Raw genomic sequence first — 14,494 nt, 5'->3', positions numbered from 1 at the left:
AGTGAGTGGTTTTGCTGAATTTTGCTAAATGTCAAACCGCAAACAGGCTGACCTGCAGCTGTGCTATCTATCTGGGAATATCTGAGAGAAACAGTTTGCAGAATTTAAAAAGGAACAATATAAAAGAGCAGATGTAATAAAAGATAATAAATGATAACATGTTTGTACAGTACATTTTATCTAACATGTCCCTCCTGTTTATCATTTATTACATCTCAACCACATCCAATACATTAATCACAACCACTTGTTAAGAACATTTTCAGTTGTAACATCATAGACAAATGTGGAGATGAATATAGTAATATTGGAGACTAATTTTACAATCATGGAACGGAGGCAAGGCACACTATGCAGCAAAGTAAGAGTGCAAAAACTGCAACAGTGATCAATAGAGGGGTCAAAGCTCATAGTAGAGGTTGCCACCTACTTCCTGATTTAAACCATGACCAGAAGCTCCAGCTAGGCGATGACATTGTTGCTTGGACAGAGTCACGGACCTCTGTCATCTCTTGTAGGGCTCGGGTGATGGCACCTCCATCAGCTGTGTTGTCCAGGATAAAAGTGCAGCACGCTGTGCCCACCAAAGCACACAATCCACCGGAGGGTGCGGTCAGCTGATCAAGAACCATACGGTTTTGCAGTACCATCAGTCGCAGGGCCCTAATTTCTTCGGTGGTTGCGTTGGCCATCTCGAGTGTGGAGTTCATGAATTGCAAAAACCTCCAGTGGGTGAACTCAACTTCTAGAGCTACAAGGTTGACCCCAACATGCGGAAGCATGCCGATTAGTGACCTCCATCCCTGATGTAATATTCTTTTATCACCAGGAATATGGCTGGTATCAGACAGTTCTCGTTTAACACGAACATTATGTGGTTCACGGAACTTGACGGTGGCTTCGGACCATTGGTCTTTAGGAATATGTACTACTGGTTCGTGTAAATTAATCATTCCACATCTTCCACCCCAATTGAGAGAAAGGTGAGCGTAAACTTTGGTCCCGCATAGCCAATAGTAATCAGTGAGGACTCTAGTGCCCTTCTGGGTTGGCGCTATGGCTGCACAGTAACAGCGCTTAACGTAAGGGGCCTGGTTGGTGTTACACCAGAAACGGTCTGCATCCCTGACGAGGCGAGCCTTGTTCCATTGAGTCTTATCCTGTTTACAGGTTTTATTTCAGTTGCATTCGTTTTTTGCTGTTCGATTTACATAATCACAGAAGGTGTAAGTAAAATTGCAGGAGTGAGGTGGAAGCCACCCAAGCAGGTTTGAGCCATTCCCAATTACCCAATAATCAAAGCTATGATAAGGCGTTAGATCAGTTATCAGTAGGGGGTCCTGCACCTGGGGCCATGATAACATAGGAGGTAAACCGGAACCGGTACAGTTCTTTCTCACCAAGGGAGACGCAGTGGTTTTGTTCAGAGGTACAGAATAATTTCCTGGGTAGGTTGACAGGCCCATCCAACAATCAGTATTAACTCGAGACGTTGGAGTAGCATGTAGTCCATTATGTGTGGTGGAAACAGGCATATGTGTACAGACATAACAGTTGGTACGGTTCACCAGATATGAAGTGTAATTCACGTAGCGCCACCACATGTTGGTATGGTAAGGGTGTTGTGGTTCATCAGGGTGGTCGATGTATCGTTTTTCTCTTCGGGTAAGAGGGTGAACAGGGGTTGATTCATCGAGATCAGTTTCAGACGGGGGAGGTCGTTCCCCCGTCTGCCACAGTAGGTATCCCAGTAGACAAAAACATGCTAAGATCATAACACACCAGACTGTCTGCCATACTCGCCCACAGCCACGGCGCCTGGCACGTGAGTTGGGCGTATTCTGCGGATCAGCCATTGGTGCTAGGCCACAGCCTCACCTATAAACCACTCTGAGTAAGGATCTCCCTGCTTCACTGACGTTGAGACGAGACACCACTATACGGTGAATCCCCTTTGTAGTCAGACTTCCCTTTACTCGTTTGTGGTTATAGGCACACGCTGCAGCTTACAGTGACTTAGATGTATCCATGACGGTCTTTCAGCGATCTTCACGGCTGTTGGTGTGGTCAGCAGTACTTGGAACGGGCCTTCCCACCGTGGGCTGGACCAGTTTTTCCTTTTTATGACCTTGATGAACACGTAGTCTCCTGGCTTCACTGTTTTGGTATCCTGTGGAGACAGAGAATCTGTCGGCAGTAACTGTGCTTTTAACACATCCTTTTCCTGAAGTATCTTTTTCATAAAATCTAAGGTCAATTCATCATCTGCCTTTTGTTAATCTGATGCAAAGAGTGGGAGGCGATAAGGTCTACCATGCAAAATCTCAAAAGGTGACGGCCCTTGTGGCGTGGGTGTGATGTGCATATATAATTTTACCAGGTCCAGACATTCAGGCCAGGGTCGTCTTGTTTCGGCCATGGTTTTCCTGAGCCTGGACTTGATAGTCCCATTAGTTCGTTCCACGAGTCCTGCACTTTGTGGGTGATATGCACAATGTTTTAACTGAATGCCCAATGTTTGTGTCAGGTGTTGTATCATGGTGTTGACAAAGTGTGCTCCGTTGTCGCTGTAAATTTTTTCAGGTATTCCATATGCAGGAATAATCACTTTACACATTGCCTTTGCAACTGTCAGGGCATCTGCATGTTTTGCAGGAACAATTTCAACCCATTTGGAGAATGCATCAATCAAAACCAGGCAGTATTTATAGCTCAATGAAGTCCATGTGTACTACCTGGAATGAGTATTGAGGCGTAGGAAAATGGCCCCGTTTTGGTCTCAGGTTGCCTTGTGGGTTGTTTTTTTATGCAGCTCAAACATTTCTTGTTGTGAAAGTGTAGGAACACGGACCCACAACAGGGGGCGTTAAATGAACAGGCAATGGATAAGCCAAACAGTAACAATTTAATGTTGTGAAGTGCACAATGGAATACAGACAAATACAGTTCTTGGAACTACAAACAATTATGTTAAGTGACGTGTGGGCAGGCTTGAGGATAGAAGACGTCCGTCCAGAACCGAGCCGGATCCCACACGGCCCTCACCGCCAACGGATCTGAAGAACACCGGAGCCGCCAAGTCCTGGATCCCCAGGTGGCCACCGTCTCCAGCTGTCAGACCTGGTACTGCTGGCAGAGAACAGAAACAGAGTTGATGAGTGTGAGTTCGCACACTCAGTAATCCCACAGTCTGTGTTCTTTTGGTAGGGAGCACCTCCACCTCCAATCACACACTCGTGCAGCTCCTGTCTAACCACTTATCTGGTTGGAGTGTGAAACGAAGCCGTCGCTGATCACACCTAACGCCAATCCCTCAGATAAGGCAAACCACAGGAAAACGGCTGCAAAGAAGTTCAGACAATAAGTCAGGGTTCAGACACAGCAGAGAATATTACCTCTTATGGTAGCTGATTTCTCGGCGAGGAGGTGGAGTTGCAGTCCGGCCTTTATGGTGATGGTGATGAGTTGTATGAGTGACAGCTGGTGCTGATGATGAGTGACAGCTGTCACTCCCGGTGGCTCCGGCGCCCTCTCGTGCTTGAAGCCCGCACTCCAAGCAGGGCGCCATCTGGTAGTGGTGGGCCAGCAGTACCTCCTCTTCAGCGGCCCACACAACAATTTCTTGCAGTATGTTTGTGCATAAACATTGAATCCAAAAGTTGAAAAAATGCAATTTACTTGTGATACCATCCCTCCTGTTGACACATGGCTCTGCCCATGTGTAACCATAGCAGCGGTATCAAACAAGGATTTTGGCAAGATAGGTTTGTCCTGGTAAATGTACACATCATCACGAAGGAGAGCACCTTTTGTCAACCATGAATGTTTTTCATTGTGTGAGGCATCATTTTGGCATGATTTGAATACTTCAAGGTCAATGAATGGTGTGGATGTTAGGGTGCTAGAGTAGATGTTAGAAACACCATGATGGCCTGTAGCAGCTTCTTTTGCAACAAAGTCAGCTAAGTGGTTGCCATTGGAGATATAATCAGTACCCTTGGTGTGTGCTGCACATTTGCAAAGTGCAAGAGCAGAGGGGAGAGTGATGACATGCAGTAAATCAGTTAAAACTTTGGCATGTGTGACGGGCTTGCCTGTGGAGGTAACCATGCCACGGCATTCCCATTGCTTAGCAAAGAAATGTACAGTAGAGAAGGCATACTGACTATCAGTGTAGATGGTGAGTGGTTGTCCCTGTGCAAGTGTGCAGGCTCTTGTAAATGCAATCAGTTCTGCAGCTTGTGCAGATATGTGTAACAGCAGTTGACATGCTTCAACAATGTGGTCAGGCAATTTCACGACAGCATATCCTGTTTTCGTTTCTCCTTTTTCATCTTTGAAACAGGGGTTTCAACACGTATTGTCAAACCTGACAATATGTGTTGGCCATCTCTGTTGATTTAATCCCTTTCTTCAGCTACTTTATGTTCTCAACTGTTAAGCACCTGACTGTCCTGTATAACCCAGTTTACCTTCCTGTCTGAATACATTCATTTTATGTTTGTAAAATTGCAATGTAAAAACAGTGAAATACACCACTACCTCAATTTTGATTCATTGATATTTACATTTACTGTTACCTACCTTTTGTGTGTAATTTTGTCATAAATTTGATTGCAAAACAAAGTTTACATGAAGGACTTCAAATCTGTTTGTCTTTTAACCAAGTATTTCCACTTAGTTTGGGGAGTCCACCTCTTATAGTTCTGCTGGACAAACTTTAGCCCATTGACTATTATATTTATTATTTGTTAGGCCTCAGTGCTGCTTTTGATACTGTTGACCATAAAATTTTATTACAGAGATTAGAGCATGCCATAGGTATTAAAGGCACTGCGCTGCGGTGGGTTGAATCATATTTATCTAATAGATTCATGTAAATGGGGAATCTTCTTCACAGACTAAGGTTAAATATGGAGTTCCACAAGGTTCTGTGCTAGGACCAATTTTATTCACTTTATACATGTTTCCCTTAGGCAGTATTATTAGACGGCATTGCTTAAATTTTCATTGTTACGCAGATGATACCCAGCTTTATCTATCCATGAAGCCAGAGGACACACACCAATTAACTAAACTGCAGGATTGTCTTACAGACATAAAGACATGGATGACCTCTAATTTCCTGCTTTTAAACTCAGATAAAACTGAAGTTATTGTACTTGGCCCCACAAATCTTAGAAACATGGTGTTTAACCAGATCCTTACTCTGGATGGCATTACCCTGACTTCTAGTAATACTGTGAGAAATCTTGGAGTCATTTTTGATCAGGATATGTCATTCAGTGCGCATATTAAACAAATATGTAGGACTGCTTTTTTGCATTTGCGCAATATCTCTAAAATTAGAAAGGTCTTGTCTCAGAGTGATGCTGAAAAACTAATTCATGCATTTATTTCCTCTAGGCTGGAATATTGTAATTCATTATTATCAGGTTGTCCTAAAAGTTCCCTGAAAAGCCTTCAGTTAATTCAAAATGCTGCAGCTAGAGTGCTAACAGGGACTAGAAGGAGAGAGCATATCTCACCCATATTGGCCTCTCTTCATTGGCTTCCTGTTAATTCTAGAATAGAATTTAAAATTCTTCTTCTTACTTATAAGGTTTTGAATAATCAGGCCCCATCTTATCTTAGGGACCTCATAGTACCATATCACCCTCCCTCCCTCGCAGTCTGCAGCCAGTTGACTCCACACGCACACACACAGACAGCTCCTTCGGTAAACTGTACATTTTAGACGGCTTTGAACAAGACAGCCACTGTTTTAATCGGCCATCTTTTTCGAAATTTGAATGTCCAAATGACTGCTGGACGGCTCGCTGCCTAAAACCATGACGCACATGGACTCAGTCTTGGGAATGGGATCGAAAACTGGTTCCTGTTAAGAATTGATAAGAAATAATTTGATCCACAGACATCAATAGCCTTTTTGCTTAACAATGCCCTTATCGGTTGTTCAGTTCACATTACATTGGTTAGAAACTCCACTGCCATCTCTCCTAGACATTTCCATGCCTCCACCAGAATGTCATCTGGACCAGCTGCCTTTCCACTCTTCATCCTCTTCATAGCAGCCCTCACTTCTTCCTTACTTATCCTTTGTACTCCTCACTTGTCAGCACATTACCATGTTCATCTTTTATCACCCTAATCTGCTGCACATCCTTTCCAGCTCTGTCCCTTTGTCTGATCAATCCTCCTTCCTTACTGTTCAACTTCTTGTACAGCTCACTAAATGCCTTTTCCTTAACTTTTGCCACTTCTCACCTTACGCTGGATCTCTTTACACTCCTGTGTACTTCCTTCATCTCACCAAATTTCCCAAATTTTTTTTGCTAACCTCTTTCTCCTTATACTTTCCTGGACATCTTCGTTCCACCACCAAGTCTCCTTGCACTCTCCAGATGTCACACCCAGTTCCTTTCTGTCTGTCTCCCCACAGCATCTGCTGTACTTTTGCGTCTGTCCAAAACTGCATCCAGTGCCTCTCTCACCTCCTCACTGAATTTCACACAACAGTCTTCTTCCTTCACCTTCCACCATCTGATCCTTTGTTGAGCTCTCACTCTTTTCTTCTTCTTTACCTCTAAAGTCATCCTACAAACAACCATCCTATGCTGTCTAGTGACACTCTCTCCTGCCACCACCTTACAGTCTGATTTCTTTTAGCTTGCATCTCCTATAAAGAATGTAGTCCATCTGTGTGCACCTTCCTCCACTCTTATATGTTATCCTGTGTTCCGCCCTTTTCTTAAAGTAGGTGTTCACCACAGCCATTTCCATCCTTTTGCAAAATCGATTACCATCTGTCCTTCCCCATTCCTATCCTTGATACCATATCTACCCATTACTTCCTCATCACCTCTGTTCCCTTCACCAACATGCCCATTGAAGTCCGCTCCTATCACCACTCTTTCATGCTTGGGTTCATTCTACACCACCGAACGAGTCGATACTCCATGACGCTTTGAAATGACAGATGCACAGTGAACGCATCAGCTTGCAGCTCGTGTAGCTGCGGAGCTCTGGTCGCTTCCTCCATCTTTTATGATGAAATAATGCTGAATTTATGTGGAAATGATTGTTGTAGAAAAGCTTCAGATATCTGTCGCTGAGGTAGATGATGACTGGAGGCAGTTTGAAGCAGAAACAAGGTGATAATCGGTGAACCGCGACTGATGATGTATGCGCAGTGAAGGCAGGGCGGACCAATTTTTAGGGGCTGACTATTTGGCCTGTGACACTGGCAATTAAATGAGGCTGGCCCGTATTTAAGGTCAGGTGGTAACCTTTATTTAACCAGGTTTGTCCTGTTGAGCTAGAGTTCTCTTTTACAAGGGAGACCTGGACAGTTTAAAGTTTCCAGTCCACCTAACCTCCATGTCTGTGGATGTGGGAGGAAGCTGGAGCACCGGAGGCAACCCACACAAACACAGGGAGAACATACAATCACTGTTCAGAAAGGCCACAGGTGGTAATCAATCCCATGACCTTCTTGCTGTGAGGCAACAGTGCTATACTGCAACAGTGTTATGAGTAGTAGTGCACAGTGTTGTCAGTGTCCCTTGATGTTCCCAGGATTTCCTCACAGTGATTGCATGTCTGTTGTTATGGTGACCATAGGCTCCATGTCTGTGATATTTTCATGCATGTGTTCAGACTGAACAGCGCTCTCAGACATGAGCAGATGTTTGCTGATCGTTTCCTTCCGGATGCGGAGGCATCTGAAGCCCTTGGCCGGACGTGCTGGGAGGCACTGATCACACCCATTGTGCACAGCATCACACTGTCAGGTATATATATATATATATATATATATATACACACACACACACACAGACTTATTTACTTGCATGTAATGTCTGGTTTCATCTCTTATACTGATATCTTCATCCAGAGTTCCCAGGACCCAGCTCTCTGTTTTGGCTCCTCAGTGAGTACCTGGACAACACCGAGTCTGCTCGCAAGTTAAAAAGCCGGGCTTCAATCTTCAACTCCCGTGTCAGGCGTCTCACACACCTCCTGGTGCACGTGGACACAAGTTGGACAGACACTGAGGAGCTCAAACCGCCTGTGAAATTAAGTAAGTTTCACTCATGAAGAGGAATGAGGACAGCATGGTTTAAACCTGAGAGCTTATGACAGCTGATATTAGGGCATATATCGATTGATTGATAGCTAGATACAGGTGCATCTCAAAAAATTTGAATATTGTGAAAAATTTTATATTTTTGTCAGTTATTTCAGAAAGTGAAAATTTGATGTATTCTGGGCTTTTTGCATATAAACTTATACTTACTGTATCTTAACGTACAACTTTATTGTGTGTGTGTGTTTGTGTGTGTGTGCACATATGTGTGTGTGTGTGTGTATTAGAGCTGGGCAAGTTATCACGTTAACGTATTAACTTACTCTGACAATTATTTTACAGAGCATTAACAGTGTTTTTTTTATTGCCATTATTTCAAAAGTCTGTTGTTCACTGACTCTGAAGACGCATACAGACAGCCATGGGCCACAGGAGGTGTGGGATGTTGGTCAGGACTGGTTCGGGATGATTGCCATCAAATGTCTCAACCAATGAGAGCATTTGGGGTGGGGCCCAAGACTGCTACATGAACCGGATCAGAGAACTGGCAGGGACATAAAAAAAGTAGAATGGTAGCAAACTCTTACATGGACATGGTCATTTTGAAGTCTTTGATGCTACATGAGAAAAGAGCAGCAGCGATTAGTGAGTGAAATGTCATCTGTTCAGCAGTAGATCAATTTGCTCTTTTCTGAACTGTCTGCACCTGGTTTTACCTTAAACTCTGGGACATGATCACAGAAGAGTTTCTAGAAAAAGGTTGATGGTGAACAGATGATTTGGCTGTAAAAACAAAAAGATTTCAGTCAGAGGATTTTTATTTAATTATATTTTTGCTTTTGCTTTAATTCCTGGATGTATGAAGGGCAGCAAAATGATGGTGTCTTATTACCTCATCTGTTTATTTAAAACAAATTTCAGAACTCTTGTTGGTATTCCGTCGTCCTTTTGATTTTGTGTTTTAGATGGTAAAAATAAAGATGCTGCCACTGCTTCATCCTCCTCGTCGTCCTCCTCAGTAAAGCCCAAAATGAAGAAGAGCAGCAGCATTGCAGGCATCGCCTCCTGTTGGCAGAGAGTGGTACACCATCAGGTCAAGCAATGTGCAGATTTTTCAATTCCAAAAAGTTCAGAATGTTTCTGGTTTTGTTGAACGTATTCTTTGCAGTGAAACATATTATGTTTGTAATATTTATTCCTATTTATTTTATTTTTTTGCCTCACCATACTTGATTTTAACTACTTTTAGTCGAGCTTTTCAGTGAAGACACTATTCTCCTGCTCAAGAAAAATCCTAATGGGGAGTGGGGGGAAGTTAAAATGCATGTGACTCTGCCCCCACAGGTGAAGAAGTTTCTGGAGTCGAGTTGCAGCCTGCCAGACTTTGTGGAATGTTATGGGACTCTGTATTTGCGTCTGAAGAAAGCTATGGAGGAGCTGTTTGGACAGAGGACTGCTTTTGTCCTTGCCCTCCATCACGGCTTCTCTGCTGCCCTGTTGCAGCTTTCCATCGTCAGAGCCATGCATGTAAGTGCTGCCTGCCACTGGAGTTATGCTGTAATTCTGCTGTGATGTCTTGACATTTGTACTCCTCAGTTAGTGAGACTCCCATCCACTCATGTATTGGAAATTACTGCAGCTGTGTAGCATTATGCAACAAAGGTTGTGCAGTTACATCATCAGTTGTGTTTACGGCATCATTTTGGGCACCAGAACTACATTATGTCTTTGTGTAAGTGGCTGCATCACATTCTCATAATAATAATATGAATAAACCTTTATTTCTAAAGCATATATTTTAAGTGAAATGAAATTGAAATAAATTGAAATCCATAAATACCAGTACATTATAACATGAGTTAAAAAAAACAGACAAACCAAAAACTAAAAATCTGTACACTACTTAATTTCAAATCAACCACTCTCAATTCAGTCATCGACCCCCTCCCCCCCACCAAAATCAGACAGAATCATCTCCAGTTTCTTCCTCAACAGAATTAACTGACATTGATACATTTGTTAAGTTATAGGTTATACGTCAATGAGAAAAGATGACGGATTTTGATTTTAAAACAGTTGCATGATTAGACAAAGCTCTTTAGCACACTGACTTCATCTTTGTCAGGGTCAAAACGCATTACATCTATAAATGAGTGAACACGAGACCAGCAAATCTTTTGTCAGCTGCATGCAGCGGGAAGAGCAGTCTCCACCTCTCTCTCGACTCTCGTCGAACAGTCTTCCTGTGCACAGCGTTTTTATTAAGCAAAATTGGCATACAAGCTGGGCGTGATGACATTGTCGGTTATTGTAAATATCATGAATAAAAGCACTGAATAGGAGCAAAACATCCTGTGCAGCTGGTGAGCTATTGCAAGATAATATGTGTTTCCGTGGGTTTGCTGCTGTCTGCCTGTACTCCTTTTCCCCCATCAAACATCATGTCACCCGACATGACGTGAAGCCAGCCGGTGCACATCAATTCCATTCCATTCGCTGTCCTCCCACAGACACTGTCCTTGTTTCAAGGCCGTAATCCCAACAGAGACGTGCAAAAATACATGGTGCAAAAGATACATGCATGCATGTGACGTGATGCAGAACAAACGATAATATACGTTATGACAATATAATATATATAAGTTGCGCTGGTGATAATACAATGATATTATGATTATATTATGACACACAGTCAGGCACATAATTACTCTAACAATCTTTATCTTTGAAAGGCACAGTAATCCTGTCTCTTGAGAATGCTGAGCACAGGCTAATACATGAAGTTTAATCAGATCTACCAGGTAGGAGCCTGCTCCTCCTTTTAAGAGTTTATAGGTTAATGAAAGGACTTTAAAATCCAACTGTACATAAACAGAAGCCAGGGAAGGGAAGATTGGGGTAATATAGTCATTTTCTTTGTGGGTAGAATTATCACAGCAGCATGAACCAACTGAAGACTTCTTATGGTGTGTGGCAATTCAGAATACAAAATGTTCCAGTCATTGATTCTTGGTGAAACAAAAGCACAAACTAGTCCCTCGTTTCTGCATCAGCCACAGACACAATAAGCCAAATCTTCACTATAATTTCCCATATGTGTTGGTTAAAGTGAAATGGAAAGTTAGGGCCCTGTCACACCTCGACAATTTAGACAGCGTATGCTGACAGCCCCTTTTCCACTGACTGGTCCGGGTTGGTACTGTCTGGTGTAATACCTGTTGGAACAGTGCAATCTGGCTTGGTTTGCATTTCCACCACCAGCAGAACTCTGTTTTTTGGGGGTGCAGGTGGAACACTTAAATATTGATGAGCACATCATCAAGCGCACATACGCTGTCAAATGCCCCCTCCACGTGGAAGCCAAACAGAGTAATTTAACATTTTATTTTAGTTTTGGTGGATCATGGTGTGCAGAATGCTGAAGAGTCAACTGTCTGTAATGAACGCTGATGTGAATGAACGAGGCACTGTGACTCTTTCTACTTTAAAGGACATGTCTCACGTTTTTTACCATCCCAGTTAGTAAGACAACATAAAACTAACACGTGCTAATAATTACTGATCTCTGATGTATTTTATTCCTCTCACTCTGAGCATTAGCAGGTGCATTTCTGGAAAACGTCTCACTTGGCAATTCTCTGCATTTTTCAGTATGTGATGCACTTATTAGCAAAACAGAAACATCCCAGTGACTGACAGACAGAGGGAAATGAATCTGCTCCGTCGGAAAATGAAACTTCTGAGCTGCCGTTCGAAAGTGATGGCTCAGATTTACAGAGAGAGACGACACGCTTCACCGCGAAACTCCTAAAGTGTGGAGACGCGTTGTTTGTTACTGAAGCTGTGGACATGGACGTGGGACATCTGACACTGTTTTTAACAGACTGTGTGACACAGAGATGGATTTATTACATTGGAAAACATCAGAATACATTATTTCCAGTAATTAATGGATGTTATTTTACATGCCACAATCAAGGCAGAGCTGCAGATGGCAATTGCATGCGCTCGCCTGTGATAGCGTGGAGTTTACATTTGGAAATTATTCCATAACACGACGGTGACTCTAGCATGTTCAGAATTTTATCCCTTTTGTTTTTTGTGGCTATATGTCTTTTTTTGTTTTTTTGTTTTTTACTTGAGAGAGTAAATTTGGAGCTGGAATGTGTGTATGTGTGCTGCAAAGCTCGCTGTGTGTGTGCGCGTGCGCTGTGCAGCTGATGAGATACTCGTTTTCCCCCAGCAGCAGATGTATTTTGTTAGATTTTATTGATAACAACACTCATAATTAAAAGTGCACAAAACTGAACCTGGAACAGAGATGATTGACAGGCTGCGTTTCTGACTCATGGCTGTGCAGGTGCACAGAAATCTTCTTGGAGCCACAGTTTTTACCGTGACTCCATCAAAATGAACAGTTATCACTTAAAAACAAGTCGTCATAACACAATATCAAATCAAATCAATTTTATTTATATAGCGCCAAATCACAACAAACAGTTGCCCGAATATCACACTTATGTCAACTTTGGAATTAATCCATGCCTTCTTTCTTAACATTATCAGTTACATTCCATTGAAGTGCACACTGGGACGCTTCTAGTTGCAACGTCACTTGTCAGAAACACCCGAGTACTCTCGAGTACTTTGTTTTTGGATGCCTCCGTAGCTGTTTGTTGTGAATTTACTTTGAAACCGGTCACAGAAGTGCACAGAGTAATCCCGGTGCATCATCGGATGGTCACTAACAGCCTAAATATAAATTATGATTTTGGTGCAACATGTCCTTTAAAAAATGTTACTTTTCTTGTGTCACAAAGCACCGGCGTTCTCTGGTTCAGGCTGAGAAACACATAAAATACAGAGAGACTAATTTAACAACAGTACCTTTCTTCAGCCATGACAAGGAGCAAGAGTTACGTACGTAACTACGGTTCTATGAATTCCGGATGACCACCAGAGGACGGTGCTTAACACCTGGATTATTCCATGCACACATGTGAAGAGGTCAAGTCTTACATCAACAAAGTCACGTTAGTGGGCGTGACCTGGGTTATGTAAGCCAACAGTATATGAGACCACATCACCCAGCATCCAGTCCTTTTGGAATCTATCGCCTAGACTCTGAGTGACAACCCACTCTGGGGGTCATCTGGAATCATGGAACTGAGTTACATACATAACTCTCATTCCATTTCATTCCTCCTGACCACCAGAGGGCGGTGCTTAGCACCTGGATGACCTCATACCAACAAGGTCATGAGGAATCTGCAGTTACCAAACCTCAGCTGCAGTTCCAACAGGCCGATAATATGGCCGTCTTCACAGGGTGAGGAGCAGTCGCATTAACTCTGTAGAAGGGGGGTGAAAGTACAGAAGGAGGCCCACGTTGCTGCAATACAAATGTCAGTCAGTGGAACTCCTCTTAGGGCAGCCCAGGAGGTGAATATGCCTTGAGTTGAATGACATTTCACTGTAGGAGGTTGACGGTCGCTGTTCCTGTAAGCTTGCAATATAGCGTCAACAGTCCACTGCAACAGTCTTTGCTTGGACAAGGTGCAGCCCTTCCTGTGGCCCCCATAGCAGACAAACAGATCATCACTTTTACGAAACGCAATTGTCAGTTCAGTATAACGTCTAAGTGTATGAACAGGGCACAACAAGCTAGAATTAGTCTCTGCACTAGATTGTGGAGCAAAAACAGCCAAGGTAACCGACTGGTAAAAACGGAAGGGTTTGGCCATAGAGCAACCCCTGGCCCATCAGAATTCCAGGGCACACAGTTCTCAGCAATTGACAAGGCATGGAGCTCGCAAACGCACTTTGCGGATGAAATTGCAAGGAGTAATGCAATCTTAATATACAACCATCTGAGGTTAAATGGTGAAAAGCATTATCCCTCAAGGACCAATGGAAGATTTCAGGATGGCACATGTGCAACCATTGGACGTCGATGCCAAAGAGAACCTCATACAAAACGGGGTGTGAGCCTATTGAGCATCTGTCCACCATAAGTAATCAGCCTGTTATATGTCCTGTTATTTAACTCCTGAGTTAAATAAATGTTTTAAACGTATGGAGTGGTTTGTGGTTTGTATGGTTTCACAGAGGAATTAGACCCGACCTGCAGGACTTACGACTGGATGATTAAAGACTGATTTAATATTTCCTATCATCTGACCCTAAAATCACTGATATTATAGCCTTGTTATAATATCATTCAGTCATAGGTGGTGTCCCCATTATTCGAGGTAAAATTATCCACAAGTGATAACTTCAAAATATCCTAAAACACGTCTTCCTGCTACACTTCAAAATGCACCCATGGACATTGGTGAATATCTTCTCTTGACACACAATGTGATTGTCTAAAAAAAATTGTCAGGCCCTCTTCATGGTGGTCAT

The 14,494-nt window shown here is 42.9% G+C and overlaps 1 protein-coding gene across 3 annotated transcripts in view; it reads left to right on the top strand.

Annotated features, from left to right (window-relative positions):
* The window catches only part of LOC117523944 (cullin-9), a 376,653-nt gene that overhangs the window by 192,957 nt on the left and 169,202 nt on the right, over nt 1-14,494 (top strand). For 2 of the 3 annotated variants that reach the window (XM_034185567.1, XM_034185566.1), the window contains exons 22-25: nt 7,660-7,793; nt 7,898-8,087; nt 9,053-9,182; nt 9,434-9,616. In XM_034185567.1, coding sequence (XP_034041458.1) covers nt 7,660-7,793; nt 7,898-8,087; nt 9,053-9,182; nt 9,434-9,616 — 637 coding nt within the window. The remainder of the gene's footprint in view (nt 1-7,659; nt 7,794-7,897; nt 8,088-9,052; nt 9,183-9,433; nt 9,617-14,494) is intronic. The other variant, XM_034185568.1, reaches the window with a different exon arrangement.

Source organism: Thalassophryne amazonica, chromosome 13 (assembly GCF_902500255.1).
Source record: "Thalassophryne amazonica chromosome 13, fThaAma1.1, whole genome shotgun sequence".
Taxonomy (NCBI): domain Eukaryota; kingdom Metazoa; phylum Chordata; class Actinopteri; order Batrachoidiformes; family Batrachoididae; genus Thalassophryne; species Thalassophryne amazonica.
The sequence above is the reverse complement of the archived record's forward strand: the minus strand, read 5'-3'. Positions and strand labels throughout refer to the sequence as shown.